This window comes from Taudactylus pleione, unplaced genomic scaffold, assembly GCF_031769625.1.
Source record: "Taudactylus pleione unplaced genomic scaffold, aTauple2 ptg000465l, whole genome shotgun sequence".
In the NCBI taxonomy this organism is placed as follows: Eukaryota; Metazoa; Chordata; class Amphibia; order Anura; family Myobatrachidae; genus Taudactylus; species Taudactylus pleione.
Window position 1 is genome coordinate 104,833 of NW_028284867.1, and position 22,702 is coordinate 127,534.

General features: G+C 45.5%; 1 protein-coding gene across 2 annotated transcripts in view; it reads right to left on the minus strand.

Moving 5' to 3' along the window:
- The window catches only part of KDM7A (lysine demethylase 7A), an 89,360-nt gene that overhangs the window by 5,484 nt on the left and 61,174 nt on the right, over nt 1–22,702 (minus strand). The window contains exons 10-18 of one of the 2 annotated variants that reach the window (XM_088448769.1): nt 21,713–21,804; nt 21,337–21,426; nt 13,740–13,946; nt 12,796–12,920; nt 5,335–5,495; nt 5,111–5,208; nt 2,864–3,003; nt 1,800–1,996; nt 1,101–1,183 (exon numbers count right to left, since the gene is read on the minus strand). In XM_088448769.1, the coding sequence (XP_088304895.1) occupies nt 1,101–1,183; nt 1,800–1,996; nt 2,864–3,003; nt 5,111–5,208; nt 5,335–5,495; nt 12,796–12,920; nt 13,740–13,946; nt 21,337–21,426; nt 21,713–21,804 (1,193 nt within the window). The remainder of the gene's footprint in view (nt 1–1,100; nt 1,184–1,799; nt 1,997–2,863; nt 3,004–5,110; nt 5,209–5,334; nt 5,496–12,795; nt 12,921–13,739; nt 13,947–21,336; nt 21,427–21,712; nt 21,805–22,702) is intronic. The other variant, XM_088448770.1, reaches the window with a different exon arrangement.

Sequence of the window (22,702 nt, forward strand, 5' to 3'; positions counted from 1 at the left end):
GACACTGGTCTAACAATACTTACAAGCAGTTTCACAGTGCGGGTATTATTGCCTTAAACATGCAACTTACCAGCATGTTTACAGTTATAAGACACACAAGGTTAAAATGCTCTAATTAGCATCAGACCAGTGTTGGGATCCCGGCACCGACATATTGAACCCAACCTGATCAGTAATGAACAGCATTTTAGTAACTGTAAAAACGTTGGTGTTTGTGGGGGATCGGTATGAAATCCCAACGCCGGAAAACCGGTAACAGAAGATCCAAACAGGTAAGTTTTTGAACTATTACTAACCCCCTCCCTTGGGGGGGAGGTTAGGGTTAGGCACCCCTAAGTGCCTAACCACCCCCTTTAAGTGTCTAAACCTAACCTCCCTTCCCTGCAGCCTGAGCCTAAGTGTCTTAGGGGGGTGCCAAACCCTAAGTCCCCCCTGGGAGCCCCACACCTAAACCTCAATCCCACCCCCGGATGTCCGCACCCGCGGCCCGGCATACCTTCGTTCGGTATGCCGGCAACCGGGCTCCCGACGTAGGGATAATGATAGGCGTCGGGATTTCAATGCCTATCATTAGTCCTCTGTCGGGGATTGCACAGTCGGAAAGCCGATGGTCGGCATTTCGACCGTTGGCTTCCTGACTGCATCCAGTGTGTGGCTGCACACTACTAACATTTCAAAGAAAATCAGTAAATGTAAAAAAAAAAAAAAATTCAGACTTTACCATTTTCCATATTTAATTGCACCTAGTATAGTGATAACATCTATGATTTCTACCCCATCTCGGCAGCCCTGGTCACACCTTCAATTTGGCTTATTGTTGGTGTTCTCAAATAAAAATATAAATTTTTGGAATAGAGTTTTGGAAGGAGATAAAGGGATTATGGGACAGGACAAAAAATTATTCTGCAGCAGCAAGAGGAGCGGATAACGCCTTAATAGATACCAGGAGTATGAATGCCATTACAGATTGGTCTCTTAACACTTACTTTAGGATAAATTATGAGGAAATTCTTGTCTTTAAATAGTGTCCCATAGGATGAAATACAAGCCTGTTGATGCAAAACTAAATAGGACAGTAATCGCGACTCATCTAGTCTCACCTGAGGATCTGACCTGTATGAAGAATCCCTCTGAGAGATCCATCCAGTAGTGGTCAGGCCTGTGTCATCTTTCCCATGGTAACCTGAGGAAACACAACCGTGCCGAACTAACCAGTCAATAAGAGTATGTCAGTGGAGCGCGCTATGGCTTGTTCAATAAAACTGTGATATTGCACATAGTGACCAATCGGAAGAACAGAGCAGTCCCACAGCCAAAAAGAAAATAACATATCAATATAACTAATAGAGATAGATAAATATATATTATATGTCTATATCTATTTCTATAATGAGTTGCACCAAAATTGGGCACATTTCACCAAGTTTAAATAAGCCTTGGCAAACTTATTTTACAAATTCCAATTTATAAATATGCAAATGTAAGGGCCGCTTGTGTGAGCCAGGCAGCATAGTGAGTGGTACTGTGCAGTATATACAGATACTTCAAATGGAAATACTCTTCCTAAAACACACAAAACAAATGAACTGTAAGACAAAACAGTGGAGGTTGATGACAGGACTTATCGCTTGGATACTATGTCCTTGCTACCTTCAGTTTGGAATCATTCCTTTGCCAATTTAGGCTTCACATAAGCATTCTCTAGGGTAGAGGTTCGGGATAAGTCGCTTTACTTTGACTGGTGCTGCTTGAGCACACAGGGTCACCGCGCATGGAACGTTCACAACATGAATTCTCACCGTTGTTCAGCGGTTTCGGCTCTTCGGAATCCAGCTTCTCCTGAGACAATTTGATGTGCAGCTGAGGATAAATATGATCCAGATTGTAGCCTGTGCTCTTCGCCTCGGCGGGCGATCCAGAGGAGTAGTGCAAAGCCGCCATGGAAAGCATACCCTCGATGGCATCCTCCTCCATGCTGGTTGAGCTTGGACGTTCCCTGCAACCGGCAAGCACATCAGTTACTTAGTAGAACAACAAACACTCACATCCTGTGGCAGGAAAGAAGGACTAGCAGTGCAGCCCCACAGGAGTATTTATTTTATTGTAACCCATTAATGACCAGTGGTATAATGAACCAGATCCATTTTCATATAGTAGATGCACCAGATTCAGGTTTACTGCACCTAAATTAAAGGGCTTTTTTTTGGGAGGATAATTGAATATAGGGGGGAAAAAAATTGGAAACTCTGTACAGGTAAATATAAAGGGTGACAAAGGTTTCACCAAAGGTGACCCTTCAGAGACACAACAAACTCCAGTGAGATCCCCCAGTAGCCAGCACTTATTGGCTGGGACTAATAGTAAAAAGTTAGGAAGATGCTTTAAATAGCTATATTAAGGCTTGTAGGCAGAAGACAACCCCATGCATCCCCTGCTCGCCTCTAGCCTGCCTATCGGTGTAGCACACAGGGTTTCCCTTTCTAAGGCAGAAAAACTGTACATTTTGCAGGTAGGAAGTATGAACCATGACGGTTATAAACATTTTTTCAGTGTGACGCTTGATATTCCAAAGTGTTTGTTCCAGTAATGGCAAACTCTGATATATAAGGAGTTATGGCACATTTGTGTGGGGTTATTTGTTCCTTACATCCTGAGGAAGGCCAGGTTATGGCCAAAACATTGTCTATACTATGATGTTACACCACCTTTGAAGAATAAAGTCTGTTTATAAAAGTCCCTGGTGAGTGAATTCTATTACTTTTGTTATTATTATAATTGTGAACCCCAAAGGCAGACACTGGGTTTGCTCCCCAGGCATTGATACGGTTGTTGTTGTGTGTACACACATCTGAAGTTATCTAACCTTTTCTGTGGCCTTTCACTAGCGGACCAGTAATGTTCGTCGTCACAGGTTGACCCGGTGTCCTCTTCCTTAACACTCGCAGTATGTTCCTGCTGCTGCTCGTCACCTGAGCTATCCGAATCCTCTGAGGAGTCTTTCTGCTGGAGCCAACAGAGACATTGTAAGAAACACTGAGGATTTGTACAGCCGCCCCCCCCCCCACCAAAAAAAAACCCAACAGTCACAGCTCAGGGGGGTCTGAAATCCCCAGAGCAAAAACCTAGAAAGGTTAGATATGTTTTTGTTTTTTTCTTGGGTTAGATACACTCTCGAGCAAAGCATATTTTAAATAGTCCATAAATAAAAAAAGGTGGACTTAACCTAAAATCAATTTAAAAGAAAATTAACCAAATCAAAAAAACTATAAAATGTATAAAAATTAAAAACAAAATATTGGCCGAGCAAATAAACCGTAGTGGCTGCTTTGTCAAACATTTATTTATACGTCACAAAATAACTTTGGTAAACACATTTTAGTAGATTATAAAAAGTATGAAATAAGAATATTTTTAATAAAAGCGTCCACTAGATGGCGCTACAGAACCTTGCGCAAATTATTCTATGTAGCTTAAACGCCTAGAATTCCCAGAACAGCCAAGACCATTACTGGTAACACCATTAAGAAGGGACAGTGGCAGAGAAAGGAAGTTGAGATCATGAAAAATGTAATGACCTTTAATTATTAACAAAAAAACATTTTTGTATTGATTCTTTTTCTTCACATGAAGGGATGGCAAACATTTTACCCTTATTCTAAAAATGTGCAGGCATCAAGAATTAACCCTTGATCACCGTATCTCTTCTGAGAACTGCTAGCTGGCATGGCATGCAAAGACTTGGAGTCACAAGTAAGAGCCTCAGGATTGTCAAAAATGCAGATGTTTCAGCGATTTAAATTGAAATTTAAAGCACTATTTTTGGAAATTTTTTTTTTTTTTTTTTTTTTTAAAGGCAAAGTCAGGATAGTTTTGACTTTAAAAAAAAGTTGCTGCAGGCTTTTTGGAATTACAATACCATACCAAACAATAATCTACATTCTCAAGGCCTTTAGTTACTAATAGTTTGGGTTGCAGCGGCATCTAAGAAAATGATTTTATCTCAAAGGATACATACTGATCCCATCCTCCTTTCTCTTAAATAGAATAAAGTACTTATATCAAATGGATTGGTTGGAATGTTCATTAGACGTAGAAACTCAAAAAAATATATATATTTTCTATTTGTCTTCCTTAAATACGTCGGTTGCCTTCCCCAACTAAAGAGTTTCTTAGGAAGGCAGTTAGTCTTACCACATGGTATAACTTAGAGGTACTATCTATAGGATCGCCCCCATTTTAGTGACTTTAGATTTTTCTGTGACAAACGAATATTAATATAGCATTCTATTTTATCCATACATTATTGTTATATTATGCCGAATTTATTGTTTCTCTTTGTACTCTAATCGACCCCTCCCATGATAAATTGGAAAACTTCGGGTACTTGTGTACTTTACGGACTCATTGCAGAGAGAACCCAATGAATGTTTTAAATGGTACTTGTGTACTTTACAAGTGCCGAAAGTTGATTCCTCGTGGGCTTGCTACGCTCGCCACGCTTCGGGCTCAGTGGCTCGCTACACTTGCCACAAGGTTATATTCCCCCTCTATGCCCACTTGGATGGCAGGGAATGACGCTGGACACTGGCTGATGACGTCAGGGTCCTCTCCGTGAAAGGGGATTTAGACATTACCATGATGGATAATAATAATGAGTGTAGGACACTTGGGTTCTCTCTGCAATGAGTCCATATAGTACACAAGTACCAAACTTAGAAAATATATTGTGAAATAATGTTATTTTGCACACGTTTCCATGTCTATTGTTGATGTATGACGTGTTTTCTTTTCTGATCAATAAACAATATTAAAAAAAAATGTGCTGCTTTAAACCTGGCTGCTAAATTGCAGCATAAATTATCCCCACTTTCAACAATCTGGAGGCTATTACATTTGACCCATGTAGGTTGATAACAGCAATCCGTTGCCATTCTTAAAGGATGATTGGTTACGGAGAAACTCCAGCTGGAAAGGCATGTTGTAACTTGTAGTTAGACAGGCTGGAACACCTCTAGCTGCTCACCTCCAGTCTAAAGAAATATTACCCCCAAAGACTTTTAAACAAATTCCAACAAAGACTCAAACAAGACAGACTATTACGTTTGTGTACCTGGTTAGTGCAACTGGCGTTGGATCCTTCAGAATCGGAAATATCTGAATATTCTGAGGTCCCATTCCTGAGCTCCGATTTGACACTTTCAAAAAACACTAAACGGGTAAAGGCAAATAAAAAACGGGAAAAAAAAATTAGAACTCTTACCTCGATTTCCTTCAAAAACAATGAAAAGCGACGCGTTTTACAGCAGAAATTAACGCGTTTTGAGCAAGACTTACTATTTAGTGGTTTCTGAATCTCTGCTTTATCATCTGTCTCCCAACTGGGGCATGGCTTCTCTGATTTGATATCCTTTGTTCTTTTCGACCTTCCCCGGTCGTCTTCGTCCTCGCTGTCCGCAGTGTAGAGACTCCGATCAGTGAATGGCTGTCTTTCATCTCTGTGAATAGTGGAGCAACATTGGAGGATTCTTCATAAAATTAGGATGAGCAGTGTATGGTAAAAACCAATAGCCTTGCACTCTCTCAGAACGATTAGTGCAATTATAGGGCAGGTTTTAAAAGAAAAAAATAAACCCGATATTGCATGTATCGTTTTATGGTCACTGCTTACGTGCAGGGTAAACAAAAAGAAAAACAAGAGATATGGTAAGAACTTACCTTTGTTATCTCTGTTTCTACGAAGTCCATAGGGTCCACAGGGTTGACCTTGGGGTATAGGTTGGGAACCAAATCCGGGCACCACGCAGTTAAAGCTTTTAGCTCCCAGGATGCACTTGGGTCCACTCTCCCTATAACCCCGCCCCCCAGCCAGAGGCACCTCAGATTGTAAGTAGCCAAAGGCCGGAGGAGGAGAGAAAAAGAGAGAGAAAACTGGAACACTCTAGAACCATACTCACAGAAAAGGAGACGGGAAGCCGGTGACCAGTAACACAGCCCATATGAAGCCAGGTGCGTCAGGGCGGGCGCCCTGTGGACCCTATGGACTTCGTAGAAACAGAGATAACAAAGGTAAGTTCTTACCATATCTCTTGTTTTCTACTTCAGGGTCCATAGGGGGTCCACAGGGTTGACCTTGGGGATGTCCCAAAGCAGTTCAACCAAGGGTGGGGACGCTCCTGTGCTGAGAGGAGAATCCGTCGCCAAAAAGGAAGCATCCTGAGAGGCAAAGGAAACCAATGCCTAGAACCTTAAAAAGGTATGGACAGAAGACCACGTGGACACCTAGTAAGGCAAAACAGCCGAGGCGCCACGACGAGCCGCCCACGAGGGTTACACGGCCCGAGAAAAAAACAAGCCTCAACGACAGAAATGCCCACCCATGGGTAGGCCCCTGAGGAAGACATACGAGGCCATCCAGTCAACATTTCATTATAGGCCGGCCATCGTTTCCTGTTAAAACCAGAAACCGCAGACCACCAATAAGGAGTCCGCTTACCATAAGGAACTTGAACGGATCACATAAAGCCAAAGAGGCCGGACCACAGTCCATGAGGCCACAACAGCCGAGAGGACTGGGAACTGAATGGCCATACCATAAGTTCCAGAATAATATGGAACCTAAAAACCACTTTAAGAAGAAACACAGGGCGAGAGCAACTCACACCCTGACATGATGCCCTCCAGAAGAGGGAGCCACATGAGAACGCTCCCCATTCAGACACTCTCCTGGTTGATTTAAACACCCTGAGAGAGAGAGAGAGAGAGCTTAAACAATAGACCATGTAATGGCTATCACAACCAGCGGTTCCATTGACTGTCCCCGGAGGGAACAAAGAACCACTACTAACTCCCCAGGAGTCCCTAGGGAGGACAAGTGGAGACATAATCCAGAAAACACTCCAAAGGATGAACTGGATACCAGAGCGGAGCAATTCCATATCTTAACCATACCGACAGTGTAGAGATCCGCACTGTCAGGAAGGCCAGGCCAAGGGTGAAACCCAAGCCAGCTGGAAGGAATGCCAGAATATCTGGAAATCCTGGACACCGGAGGATCGTATCGACAGGTACGATACCATAAGAATTATGTATGCCACAGTCCGTGGCAGATCCCAGCAAAGTCTGGCCTATCTGCTCTAAACATCTCAATGAAGACAGAGCCAGGGAAGCCCGAGGACCACAGTAGGGGCGCAGTTAAAGACAAGCGATCCAGATCCAGGGAAAAACAAGGACCCTGAGACAACAGGTCCAGATAGTGAAGCAGTAGGAACGGAGCATCGAGGAGGAGACTCCGAAAATCTTAGTACCAGTGATGTCTGGGACGACCTGGAGCCCCCAGAAGGAAAGCCCCTCCGTCTCGAATTAAACTTCCGAAGACCTCGAGGAAGAAGGGAGACCGGAGGACACAGGTACACAAAGTGGAAGGACCACTTCACTGACAAAGAGTCACTGAAGGTAGCTTCAGTACTCCTAGAGCTGGACTGTAACACCGGTAATGTGTGATCGCGTCAGAAGGCCATGGGGATCAATCCCCTCAGGGAGGCCCCCTCTGCTCACCAGGAGTTGAAACCTCTCTTGGAGAAGAGACTAGTCCCCGGGATGCACGCCGTGACGGCTGAGGAAGCCCGCTTCCCAATGGAGAGCTCCGGGAATAAACACCGCAGAGTTGGCCAGGAGAAGACCCTTGGACTATGTCAGAATGGGTGACATTCCTAACATTGCCACCCAACTACCAGTGTTGCCTAGATGGAAGCCACTGTTGTGACACTGTCGGACTGAACCTATTCAGGTTTACCGTGACAAATGGGTTAGGCCAGAGTGAAAGTCCAAGACAGCTTAAAGTATCAACAAGGTAAGTGGCAGGGCAGAAGCGACAGACGTCCAACTGCCCCGAAATGAATGCGGACCAGACACTGTCTTTAGCAAAGAACACCCTGGACGAGATGGCCATAGCCACCCGGACAGAGACCAACTCGCCTCCGTAGAAAGTATCATCGTTCGAACAGCGATCCGATGGAAAAAACTCGATCCATCTGGAGGGGAGTCAATTATGGCAAGGCCTGGAATGGAACTGAGCACATTCCACCCTACCAAAAGGTAGACACTCTGGTAGACCGCGCATCACAAAGAGTAATGACATATGTCGACTGCGTAGATATCCGCACACTCGAAGTTGAAGAGTGGAGATCTTGTCTTACGCCAGAAAAATTCTCAGATTCTGAGAATCCAGCAGTGCTCCCAGATGAAGAAAACCCTGTGAGGGATGCAGGGAGGACTTTTCTGTGACGAGAAGAAGCCCCGGTTATCCTGACCTGGCGGTAAAGTACCTTGGTGATCCTGCTAAAAGTAGGAGACCGTCCAGAGAAAGGAGCATTCGGATACACTGAACAGGTGAACTGTCAGAAAATCCATAAAGCTGGTAAACCCCGGTGGAGTTGAGGACAGCCCCAAAAGGCAGAGCCCGAAACTTACAAGTGTTGCTGTGGCACAGCAAACCTGAACCCATGCTGATGAGAGGGCTCTGTATGTACCCGTAGGTACGTATCCTGAATACTCGGATATACCATAAAATCCCCAGGTTCCAAACATCGGATGATGGAGCATGGACGATTCCACCTGAGTCAAGGCACCGTTGGAATCTGATTCAGGGATTTGAGACAGAGTATAGGCAAAGGAGGACCAGTCGGTCACCGCCCCAAAAAGAAAGTAGAACAACCAGTCCCTCACTGAGATAGTGAGGTTGGCCGAAATAGCTCTGCTTACCACAAAGACTGTATAGCTTTCTGGGATTGTAAGGCCCTGATCAGTTCTGAAGAAGGGCCCGTGTAACAATGCCTGTGAGGAGGCTGCATGAGCAATGAGAGGCCGTTGAGAATCAGTACCTCACTCTGGAAATTCCCCAGATGTAGACCTGTCCCGTCAGGCTGAGGGTATATCCTCAGGTGTAGAAACAGGGTCGTCCGGAAGTCCAGGACTGCTCGGTACTGGATAAGGTGGCCCCCGTGGAGGCCGACAGCCTAGGAAAAAACAGGCCTTTAGGCTGACCCTGAGGACAAAAAGACTTAACAGAGTTAGTCCGAATGTAGTGGGAGTAGCTAAAGACGGTATCTCCCCATTAGTGATACTGCCAATGATGCAACGATCTTGTCAAGGTCAGGACCAAACAAGAACTTCCCCCTGGAAGGAGTGTGCACCTCTGCTTTCCCATAACGCAGCCATAGGGTACTGCGGCGGATACAGACGCCGCCGAAACCCTGAAAGTTAGAAGACCGGCATCCCATGAGGTAATCCCACATATGACCACTGCATATTTTGTGAGCGGCAAAAAGATATTTGAACCTCAGACGTGTTGGAGGGGAAAAACGTCACAAAAGCATCACCATGCGATGGCCATGGTAGGACGGGCAACAGGCCCTGAAAACGAGTACATTGATTTCAGGCAAAGTTACCACCTACGGATCCGTAAAATTCGTCCAGGCCGGGATGGGAGGCGTATTAATGCCTGTAACCCGATGATTAACATACAAATCCATCCCAGAAGGGGATTTCCATTACTTGTGAGGACCCTCAGGGAATGGGAAACAGGAGGCCTTTGTGACTCCTCGTATCTGGGGACAGCCAGACTCCCGCTATGAGATCCACCCGCTGGGCAGAAAACGGGAGATGTATGATACTGGTGCAGGATCGACATTCTCTATATCCAGAATGAGCCTGGCTACCAGCCCCAAAGCAGGGATAATAATACTTGAGATCGGCTCCCCCCCATGTGAGAGGGAAAGAGCCGAATATACCATCCAGTTCACGGCAGAGCCACTGGTCAGTAACCACAGGGCGTATATCACGCCAATTAGTATTTCGTATAAAACGACATCCACCAGGGTGGCAGTTGTGGTAATCCCTGCAAGGGGAATGACAGACCGATGTGGTATCGGAGGTAATTCATGTACTGTGAAAAACCCCGGCAGGGAGCGATAGTCTGTGACACAGGGGTAAATTGCAAGAAATTGCGAGATACCCCGAGTTCAAAAGGGCAGTATGGTGAAGTAACTCCAAGCGAGTGACGACAATGGGGCCCGCCCGGCGATCCTCAAAGGAGAGGATCCTGAGAAACAACGCCCTTTAAGGGGGTCGTGCAAGGGGCCCGGCACCAGATGGTGCCGCATACGAAAACCTTTCTGAGTTAAAATCCTCCGCACTAATTCCTGCAGGCTATGACTTGCAGGATAGCAATAATGGGTGCAGTATCGTGTGCAATCTCCTGGTCAGATATATCTGACTATCTTGACGGAAATATTAAGCAGCGCCATACCGGTCCTGACTGACGCTAAGATTAGCTGCAGGAACCCATTATCAGCGTACGCAACTCACAGTTCCATCTAAAATATGGCAACGTGCAGCACGCAACAGTATGTGACAAACCTCACAGATATTAACAAATATATATATGTGAGGTCTCAGAACCACCCCAGGTACACCTGTATTAGGGCAGATAAAGAAAAGGGATAGATATACACTGACAGGTGAGAGAAAAAGCAGACAGTCAGCACTAGCATAAGTCACATACAATGCAGAAAAATATATATACATACATAAGCATGACATATAATATACTGCACAATGTCGCTACATTCAACTGCCCAGATTCAGTGTCTGGGAAGGCTATAGCGCTGTGTACACTCACCCAAAATGGCCAGGTACGCAGGGGGACTGGGCTCACTGACATCCTAAGAGTTCTGCAGCACCACAGAGAGAAAATGGCCGCTGGAGACCTCAGAAGAAGCGTGGCCCGCGGAGGAAGCAGCTCAGCGACGCCAGACTGTATTATTGAAAGGCGCGCTGAGCTGAGGGGAGGAGCCGCTAGACAGGGAAGGCTTCCTCCCCTGGCTAGCAATTAACCCCCCGGGATGCCGGCTCCCGCTGCCGCTATAATCCCTGGTGGGCTGTGGACACGCGGGGTATGCCTCCATGGAGGGGGAGCCCGCCGCCACCCACCGCTAGCGCCTCCGGTCTGTCCCCAGAGACCGGAGGCATAAGGCTGCATGTACACGCGGGTCACCGCAAGCGGTGACCACGCGACTTACCTGTCCCAGTCGATCCGGCAGCAGCCCAGGGATTCCTCCAGAGCCCGGCTAGTACAGACTCTGGGGTCCCGCTGCGATCCCCAGATCTGTACTGGCGTCGCAGCGCCGGCGGGGTGTAGGAGCGGCAGCTCAGACGTCCATTGGACCTGCAGTAACGGTGACCCGACTCCGGCCGGGCACCAACTTAAACTGAGGTGCCTCTGGCTGGCGGGCGGGGTTATAGGGAGAGTGGACCCAAGTGCATCCTGGGAGCTAAAAGCTTTAACTGCGTGGTGCCCGGATTTGGTTCCCAACCTATACCCCAAGGTCAACCCTGTGGACCCCCTATGGACCCTGAAGTAGAAGCATGTTTTAGATGTAATGCGACCGTCCCCATTTTAATGTGCATGTGACAGTACCTGAAGGAAGTTACAGGAAAAGCTAAGTATTGAATGATCCGTTGGCACCTACGCAACGCAACTCTGAGATGTAACTGGAAGCACTCCCAGGACAAATGCACAAGGATGTGAACCAGTGTTTCGTTAGGGCGCTGCTCTCTTATCACAATTCTACAAAAGGTTGGCTGGATCCCACCAAACCGATACAGAATAAAGTGTTTAAATAAGTCTTTTAAGTGCCTTGAGATTATGTTCATTACTAATTTCTTGGAAGGTCCCCATGAAAGCTGGAATATTTTATACCGATCACCACAAATACTTATAAAATGTGAAGAAAGAGCCGACCAACCGTAACTAATCAGATAAGTATTCACACCCCCTGAGCCCCCAACACCCACCAAACTTCACCCACACTTTTACTTATTTTTTTTAACACGTAAAATTCTCCTGTCTTCATCCGATTCCACACTTGTCTCAGCAAAATTTCACCCATCCTTTTATGCAGTATTGTTTTAGATCCATCAGGTTGGACTGGAGACCATTGGTGAACAGCAATTATCCAACATGTTCTCAACAGGATTGAAGTCTGGGCACCTTCTGGTTCTCTTCAGGACATTGGCCCAGATTTATAAACGAGTGATACTCTCGTTACGAGTCTTTATTGGTGCTCCAGCCAATCAACTAATTATTTAAATACATGACAGTTAGGAGCAGATTGCTTGGAGCACCATTTAAGACTTTTAAACGAGTGAGAACAAGAATATCACTTGTTGATAAATTTGGGCCATTGTCTTCAGTGAGGCTTTGGGTCAGCGGAACAAAAACCTTGTCCCAAGTCTCTTGCAGCAGGGATTCCACCAAGATTTATCCACATTTATCACTCTAGGTTAACGTTTCCAGTCTCCCGACCATAACATCCTGCCACAATGATTCGCGGTAGGGAATTGGCTTGTCGCAACGATCATACCATAGAGTCTTCCTCCACTCAGTACGATTGTCTCTTGCATGCTTCCGGACAAACGGTGCGGTGATTTTAGTTTTGGCAATGGTTTTCTTTTGACACCCACACGGTAACTGCATATTTATGAAGAGATCTTTATTGTTGTATCATGAACAGTTTCTCTCATCTCTGCTGTAGAAGATGGACTCTTGGTCAAAGTAGACATTTGTCTCTTGGTAGCGTCTCCAACAAGTGTTTTCCTCTAAAAGACGCTCAGTTTTGTTCGGTCGGCCTGTTCTTGCCGCATTTTCACTCTACCTTTATGATGGACTTGGCAGTGCTCTGAGAAATATTATTTTGTGCAGTACATCTTCATGAAGCATATACTGCATACAAGTACCTTATTATCCTCCCGTTAGACAGCAGCAGACGGATGTCGTTGTCTCTCAATTTCTGGTCAGGCACGGTCGAAGATGGTTGCAGCGGTTTATTAAATTTCAAATTCAACTTGTAAGTGCCCACGTCCTGAGGAGAGAGACAAAGAATTAGCCTCAGAGCACAGCAAGCCTTCCAGTCCGTTTTCCTCAGCGAGCTGGCGTTCAACTGTGATGGCCTAAGGCATTGGATTAGGGGCACTGTAAGAATTTGCTTTAGTGTGCTTCATACAGGCGAATGTACACGACCATTATAGTTTTATATTCTCTCACTGTACAGGTTATGGGCAGACACTCGAGTGATCCACTCCCCTTTACCTGCTTTCTGCCATCTTTAAGGACCTGCCATGTCCGCCCCTTTGCTATTAGGCCACGCCTCCAAGCACTTGTATTGGGTAAGGGACTATCAGTTATGAGTAAGACTGACAGGAGGGCTTCGGAAGAATATAAAGGGATTACGGGACAAAAAGGCATACATAATTGCGCCATATTATAACTGTAGGCTCTGCCAGCAAATGAAGCAATCAATTTTTATTTTTTTTACTTATAACAAAATGTTACTGCAAAAAAACCAAACATTATTATACACTCATAAAATATTATTAGCAAGAGACAACAACAAAGGGAAATTGAAACAATATTTTTTTTTTGTAAAATATATATATATTTCATTAGCGTGCTTTAAAAAAAATTCACGTTTTTGTGTTATGGTATTTCCGTGTGGCCCACCACGGCTGCTACATCTGCAGATAAAAAGCACGAGAGTAATAAGTATCGGGAGGGTATAGGAACACACCAACATGATGAGTAGAATGCACGTAAGAGAATACACACGCTTTATCACGTCTCTTCGTGGGAGACTACCAGGAGTGGCGGCGATTTCCAGGATAGCCGTAAAACAAATACTAACCTCTTCCCACTGAGACATTTCCAACCTTTTCAGCACCTCCCTGGTGTGATGCTCCAGGATATCGAGGTTAGAGGGAGCCTTGTTGGAATGGTCTCGCAGCTGCCTGGCGTTTCGTCTGGAGAGATGCGATGACTTCTCGTGCGAGGATCGGGAGAGCGGGCACAGCCCGTGGATTCCCTGAGATTTGACTGGCTTGCTCCCTTCTTCCTGTGAGGCACAACACAATGTTACTCAGGGGGCTCTATAATACAAACTATATATTTGTAACGATCATCTATAGCTAAGATCACTATAGAAACAAAACGATCATCATCTAAAAAAAAAATAAGAATCTAATTTTACGACATTTAAAGCTGCCGGGCATAGGTCAATCGGTCACCAGGCAGCAGAGCGCGGTGTGTACGTTCGGCACACTTTTAGGTGGCAAAACTAGTCAGAGCGGGCTGATCTCTTGCCAGTCGCCAGGAGCTGTGGTGCCTGATGCCGGCTGCGATGTAGTAGCATGTGGCCAGGTGTGCCCATGAATTCAGTACTTTAAAAATCAGGCTCCAGATGCGGGCGCAGTCTGCGTCTTACCTGCTTGTGACATTTTAAATGACCATAAACGCAATGAGGACATTTTAGACCCAGCTGGGCACATATCATAACTTGTAGGCCCAAAATAAATCACTGATGCCATCAAACACTGGATCAAGACCAGATGATGAACAGGTTGTGGGCAGCACAGTAGAGTAGTGGTTAGCAAAACTGCCTTAACAACACTGAGGTCATATGTACAAACCCTGGCTCAGGCCCCATCTGCGTGGAGTTTGTACATTCTCCCTGTTTCTGCGTTGGTTCGCTCCGGGGCACTCAGATTTCCGTCCACACTCCAAATAACATACTGGTAGGTTAATTGGCTTCTGACAAAATATTAATCCTGGTGTGTGTGTACATATGATAGGGACTAGATTGTAAGCTCCACTGGGGCAGGTAAGCGCTGCGTAATGTGTGTGCGTTACAAGTAACTTAACAAATTAAAAAAATGCCTATGGACGAGGACTGGCCTGGCCCCATGCTGGGCTACAGTTATAGTGCCTGATGGGATCTGCCTGATAAGTTCTCGAGCTAATGGGAACACTTGACCGGTGCAATAGTCAATCTAATTAATCTAATCTCATAAATGGGACGGAGGAGGGCTAATTAAATACAGTACTGCAGCATGGATGAATACCTGCACTGTGTTTAAGTAATGCAGATGTATACAAGCAAATGTCGGGTGTGTAATAAAGTAGTAATAATAATAATCATACATTTTTCCAATTGAAAAATTGGGACAAGCGATGCTACACCCGTTCCTAATTATGCCACATCCCTTTTCTCTACACAACGCTCATTTTGGCCTCCAAGAATATGGCCTGTTCTCTGGACATCTGTCCTATTGGGAGGATCAGAGTTACACAGCCAGGCCTGGCCAACCTGTGGCTCTTCGGAATCGGTATGTAATGCTGGCTGTCGCGATGCCTCCTGTCAGAATACCGACAGTTGGTATCCTGACAGGGGTCAGGTAAGTATACTTACCCTTCCCCCCTAACCCTCCCTCTGGTAGCCTAACCCTAACCCTGCCCGTTAGTTCCTGAACCTAAGTCCCCCTCCATCGTGCCTAAACCTAACCCCCCCCCCCAGGGGTGCCTCACCCTAACCCTTCCCTCTAGGGGTGCCTAACCCTCACCTCCCCCCCAAAAAAAACCTAACGATAACCCTGCTAACTGCCCTAACCCTCCTCCCGCAGCTAAGAGGACGGGCGCCCCGGACTTACCTTGTGCAGGCATCCGTCCGTCTGCTTTCCGGAGTCGGGATTAAGATAGGCGTCGGCATTTCAACGCCTATCTTAACTGCCTTGTCGGGATATCAGCGTCAGCATTTAGACCAGCTGACTACATCCCGGCTTTTCAGCTGTTCAGCATACCCTCCCACTGATTAGCAGGTAAAGCATGCTGGGACTTGTCGTTTCACAACAGCTGGAGAGCTACAGGATGGGCAGGCTTGGACTAAGGGCTCATTCCCAATGTTACAGGGGTTACAACCCCCCCGCCCCCATTCTAAGCACATAGCATACAGAAGTGTCCCTCTCAGTGTGCCTCGTCTGTTAACGACTGTCTTATTTCCTGAAAATGCGTCTTGGCCACATTGTGATGTAACTAGGACAAACCAGGAGACAGATACGCAGCACTTGTATATCTGTGAGTGACTGTGCCCCAGAATCAGCATACAAAGTGCTACGGTGCAGCGGCCGCGGATTTTTTTTTCCACGCCAACTTAGAGACTTAATCACACACAGATATACAATTGGTCAGATATGAAATTACTGAGCAGCGCCTCCTGGTGCGTCCTAGTCGCATTGCAACGGAGACGCGTTTTCGGCAGAAAAATAACGCCCGACACTAGCAGAGGAGCGCGGGACCTGGCGGCTCACTCGCGCCAGACATGTTGCGCTGAGTGGCGTATTGAGGCTAGATGAGCAAAGAAACATCTGTACCTGCATTATCTTATGGCTAATGTATATCTATAAATACCACTTTATTTCAGTAAAAGCATATTAAAGGATCTCTTTAAAAAAATTAATAGGAGGAACTTTAATGGGGGAATTCAATTGATTGAAAGTGACCGGATATATTCAATTGTTTGTGCCACTGGGCGCGAATGCTCGGGCTTCCATTACTTATAGTGCACTCCTCGCATGCTCCTGAGGTATGAACAGAAATACCTGTACGCCCAAAATAGGGTTTTGGGGCTCCTGAACTGCATCGTGCCCGACTTTTGGGTACCTTATTTTTCTCTTTAGACAGGCTAAGGGGTCTATTTACTAAGCAGTGTTAGGAGAGAGAGTGAAAAGTGATAAGGTGCCAGCCAATCAGCTCCTGTCACTGTTTGAATAATGACAGTTGGGAGCTGATTGGCTGGCACCTTCTCACTTTGTCTCCTAATACTCCTTAGTAAATACACCCCTTAAACTGCTAATCCCCGGCATTGTGCACGTGACATCCGTGATAGTGATGGGCGCCCCCCCATAAAAAAGACAATAGAACAGCTCCCACTTTAGATGGGAGCAGCTGCAGCCGCGACAAAACCGCTCATAGGCGCATAAACGATACAGAACCTGTATTCTGGTTTCAACTGCAAAGTGCTTTCATTTGAATCACACATCTCCCTATTGCAATAATGACATCTGCAGCTGTGTTTCCATCACCGGATCTCGTCTTTGCGCAATGATCAAGACATTTTGTCAAGCAAAACTCATGAACAGAACGTGGCTGTGCGCGCGCGGATCCTGCGTCTACAGGACGGAAGAAGGTTTCTCATAGATTATAGATCCCTCACTCTCTGCAGCACTGAAATGGCACATCTGTAGTCTGCGGGGACTTTGTGGTAGGGAGATACTTTCAGCATTAGGTAATTGAATTTACAGATTCCCTGATGAAATCAACGCAGGAAGCCGAGCAGTCAATAAAAAACGGTTTTCTGTACACAATATTGCTTCGAGATGGATTTAAATACAGAAGACTGTTCGGCAGGGTTATATTAGGCGATATTGCACTGTAAAGCCGGCAGTAACTTTGTAAAGCGAGATAAAACTGTATACGGTAAAAAGAATTCAATAATAAGGGAGGCAGAAAGAGTTCCTGTGTGACATACAGCGTGTGCAAATATTGCAAGGAACATCTGGGTATTAAGACAGTGGGGGTAGGGCTATGTACATCTGAACGACTCGCAGATACGCAATAGTAAAGGCCATCTGCTGAGATGTTAAAGGGTCGGGAAGAGACTGACATTTAAGGAACAGTGAATATTTTATTTATTAACTACTGTTTCCTTCTTGTGTTGGATGCAATTTTAGATACATTTCCTTTTAATTTAGCTCATTGCGGAATCCTTAAGGGGGGGGTGACACGTAGTCATTTACTGGAGCATACTAATGGTGGGTACACACTGGGCGATATTACTGAGCGACTGCACGATTACGACATCGTAATCGTGCAATCGCTCAGTAATCGTGCACTGTTATGTCGGAAACGACCAGCGATGCGCACTCCTGCTGGTCGTTTCCGACATTGTCCATCGCCTGAACATGCAGCACAATCTGACGACCTCGTCAGGTTGCTGCATGTTGGGGAATGGGGGAGAGAGCCCGGCGCTGAACGATATCGTTAATGATATCGTTCAGCGGCTGTGCTCAATGTCATGAACGACACTGAGCACAGCCTGCCGGGGACACACTACACGATATCGCTCAGGGAGCATATCGTGTAGTGTGTACGCTCCTTAAGGGGGTTTATGGATCAAGCAGTGAAAAGTGTGAAGAAGTGTGGACCAGTGGAGAGGTTGCCCATAGCAACCAATCAGCTTTGAAGTAGATCAAAGTACAGTTTATAAAATAATAGGTTGGAGATGATGATCCGACGGGCACCTCGACAAAGAAACCAATACGTTTATCATCAGAATATTTGGACAGGGTAAATCTCCTGGAGCCTAGGAGAATGAGGAATTTACCAAATAGTACAACAGTTTATGGCACGTTTGTCTCTGGAATAGGGACCCTGAAATAGTAGAATAAATGTACAGTATACCCAAAACGTACCAACCACGGTGTGACTCAGGACTCATTAATTCATTAATCACTTCCGGGAGCTGCCAGTGATAGAGAGATCATCCAATAAAAAGGTAAAATAATGTTTTATTTAGACTATCGGGAGTATATTTACTAAAGTGCGGGTTTTTAGAAGTGGAGATGTTGCCCATAGCAACCAGATTCTACTAATTTATCTAGCCCCTTCTAGAAGATAATAGCTAGAATCTGATTGGTTGCTATGGGCAACACCTACACTTCTTATAACCCGCACTTTAGTAAATATGCCCCTAAGTAGCACTTCAAGCAAAAACCGGAGTGTAAGATATAAGAATGTCGCCATTAAATGAGGTTTGGCTAACAAAATCGGCACATGAAATAAGAAGAATGTAACCAATAAAACATATGTAGCAGCACTGAATTAAACAAGTTAAAACATCGTAGGTAAAAAAATAAATAAAAACTGAAAAACACAATTCTCACTCGGATGGGTACGTGCGACGCGATTCTCTGTACAATGGACGGCTTCATCAGGCAATATTTATATTTAATGGAGTCCACCTTTATTAATATAATGCAGATAAAAATCACACTGCCTACCAGTGCTATGCTGCAATGGAGTGTGATGGAGTATTTCCTTCCTCTTTCATAATTAATGGCAAAAGACATATTACTTCACAAGAATTAATGTGGAAGCTGAATAAAGAAACATAAATCACATCTGCTAAGTCTGTTACCTCCAGTCACACAAGCAGTTGGTACAGCTAAGAAAAGACACGGCAGCCGGCAGCCCGAAAGGAGAAGATCCCTACTCCTCTTCCCCCCTAACACTCCCCTTAGTGTCTACCCCTAACCTGCCCCCAGGGGTGCCAAACCCTAAACCCCCCCTTACCGCACCCTAAACCCAACCCTCCTGGGGGTGGTGCCTAACCCTAACTTCCCCCCGGTGGTGCCTAACCTCCCCCGCTAGTGCCTAACCCTATCCTCCCCCGCTAGTGCCTAACCCTAACCTCTCCCCGAAGGTGTCCAAACCTTAAACCCCCCCCTTACCGCACCCTGAACCTAACCCTCCTGGGGGCGTGCCTAACCCTAACTTCCCCCGGTGGTGCCTAACCCTAACCTCCCCCGCTAGTGCCTAACCCTAACCTCCCCCGCTAGTGCCTAACCCTAACCTCCCCCCGGGTGTGCCAAACCTTAAACCCCCCCACTTACCGCACCCTGAACCTAACCCTCCTGGGGTGATGTCTAACCCTAACTTCTCCCTGGGGATACCTAACCCACCTCATTTGGTCTGGCGTCAACCAGTGATTAAGATAGGAGTCGGGATTAAGATAGGCGTCGGTATTTCGACGCCTATCTTAAGTCCCTTGTCGGGATTTGGATGTTGGTATTGAGACCGGCGGCCGCATCCCCGGTGCACTAGGGACACTATATAACCCAAGCTTCAATGGTGCACTGGGGACGCCATTATTATTATTACTAGTTATTTATATAGCGCACGCATATCCCGCAGCACTTTACAGAGAATATTTTCCCATTCACATCAGTCCCTGCCCCAGTGGAGATCACAATCTATATTCCGTAACACATGCTCACACATATACACACTAGGGTGATTTTTTTGGGGGGGAGTCAATTAACCTACCTGTATACTTTTTGGAGTGTGGGAGGAAACTGGAGCACCCGGAGAAAAAACCATGCAAGCACAGGGAGAATATACAAACTCCACACAGTAAAGCTGGCCACACACTAGACCAACTTACATCCAACCATCCAACTTGTTGATTGGTTGGAATGAAAATCTGGTAACGGATGGGAGTAAATGATGATCAGCAATTTGCTCCTAAATGCCAGAAAACAGATAAAAATGGTCGTCAGACAAATTTGTTAAAACAACAGTTTATGTCCATTTTCCGGCCTTTGGGAGCAAATTGCTGATTGTCATTTGCTTTCATTCCTTACCAGATTTTCATTCCAACCAATCAACTAGTTGGCTGGTTGGATGAAAGTTGGTCTAGTGTGTGGCCAGCTTTAGGGCTGTAGTGGGAATACAACCTAAGCTTCAATGGTGTGCTCGGGATGCCATATAATCCAAGTTTCAATGGTGCGCTGGTGACACCATATAACCCAAGCTTCAATGGTGCGCTGGTGACACCATATAACCCAAGCTTCAATGGTGCGCTGGTGACACCATATAACCCAAGCTTCAATGGTGCGCTGGTGACACCATATAACCCAAGCTTCAATGGTGCGCTGGTGACACCATATAACCCAAGCTTCAATTGTGCGCTGGTGACGCCATATAACCCAAGCTTCAATGGTGCGCTGGTGACGCCATATAACCCAAGCTTCAATGGTGCGCTGGTGACGCCATATAACCCAAGCTTCAATGGTGCGCTGGGGACGCCATATAACCCAAGCTTCAATGGTGCGCTGGGGACGCCATATAACCCAAGCTTCAATGGTGCGCCGGGGACGCCATATAACCCAAGCTTCAATGTTGCACAGAGAACGCCATATAACCCAAGCTTCAACGATGCACAGAGAACGCCATATAACCCAAGCTTCAACGGTGCACAGAGAACGCCATATAACCCAAGCTTCAACGATGCACAGAGAACGCCATATAACCCAAGCTTCAACGATGCACAGAGAACGCCATATAACCCAAGCTTCAACGATGCACAGAGAACGCCATATAACCTAATTGCACCTAAGCAGCTTTTTTTTTTTCCTTAGAGCGGCACCAGAATGTATACAAAAAAATAAACACTTATTTTATGCATCACATTTTCTTATGTAGCAATATCATATGGCGTGTTCACTTGTGATTCATGTTTTTTTGAAGGGGGGGGTTTTGTACTATGCGTTTTCCTTTTGATTTATCATTGCAGTATGATTACAATTTTTATTGTTAAATTTTATGATTCATACAATAAAAAAAAACAAAAACAAAAAAACAGCAAATCGCTTTTGGCGCAATGCTCTTACCTCAACAGAGCGAATCACTTTAGATAACTCTTTAATAAGATTCCCGGGTCTGATGTTCTCTGGGATCTCAAACGCATGTTCTGCTACAGACTAGAGAGAAAGAGAAGACGCAGCCAGGTCACTCACATTATATCATCAGCGTCCTCATGGTTACTAATGGCAAGGGCAGGTTTGGCAGGGATGGGAAGCCCAGCGGTCATTTGGTACTCCCCCATCTGTGCTTACAGCAAGCCCATTTATTTCATTATACAGTATGGCAAAATTATTGAATTCAATATATCTACGTTCTTTGTTTTACAACAGTTTCTAAGTTCTTTTTTTTTTTTGTAAACAAATTTAAATCTGCATTTCGTTTATAAGCCTCGGACCTACTCACCTCTTTTTTCATCCAGCTCTTCAGTGCAGTAATTAACGCTTTCACACCGTGCTTTAAATAGTTTGGAGGATGGAAACCATCTTCTCTTAGCTCTAAAGGAAGAAAAGTGAAATCCAATCAGCTGTTGACGCGTCTTTAATAAAGTCCACAACTGCAGACATACAGTGCATCCGGAAAGTATTCACAACGCTTCACTTTTTGCACATTTTGTTAAGTTACAGCCTTATTCCAAAATGGAATAAATTCATGTTTATCCTCAAAATTCTATTTACAATACCCCATAATGACAACATGTAAAAAGGTTTTTTGAGATTTTTGCAAATTTAATTAAAAAAAAACTAAAAACACTAAGAAATCACATTACATGAAGCTCTTTGCCATGAAGCTCAAAATTAAGCTCAGGTGCACCCTGTTTCCACTGACCATCCTTGAGATGTTCCTACAGCATAATTGGAGTCCACCTGTGGTAAATTCAATTCATTGGACATGATTTTGAAAGGCATACACCTGTCTATATAAGGTCCCACACTTGACAGTGCATGTCAGAGCACAAACCAAGCATGAAGTCCAAGGAATTGTCTGTAAACCTCCGAGACAGGATTGTCTCGAGGCACAAATCTGGTGAAGGGTACAGAAAAATATCTGCTGCTTTGAAGGTCCCAATGAGCACAGTGGCCTCCATCAACCGTAAATGGAAGAAGTTCGGAACCACCAAGACTCTTCCTAGAGTTGGCCGGCTGTCTAAACTGAGCGATCAGGGGAGAAGGGCCCTAGTCAGTGAGGTGACCAAGAACCCAATGGTCACTCTGTCAGAGCTACAGCATTCCTCTGTGGAGAGAGGAGAGCCTTCCAGAAGGACAATCATCTCTGCAGCAATCCACCAATCAGGTCTGTATGGTAGAGTGGCCAGACGGAAGCCACTCCTTAGTAAAAAGCACATGGCAGCCCACCTGGAGTTTGCACCTGAAGGACTCTCAGACCATGAGAGAC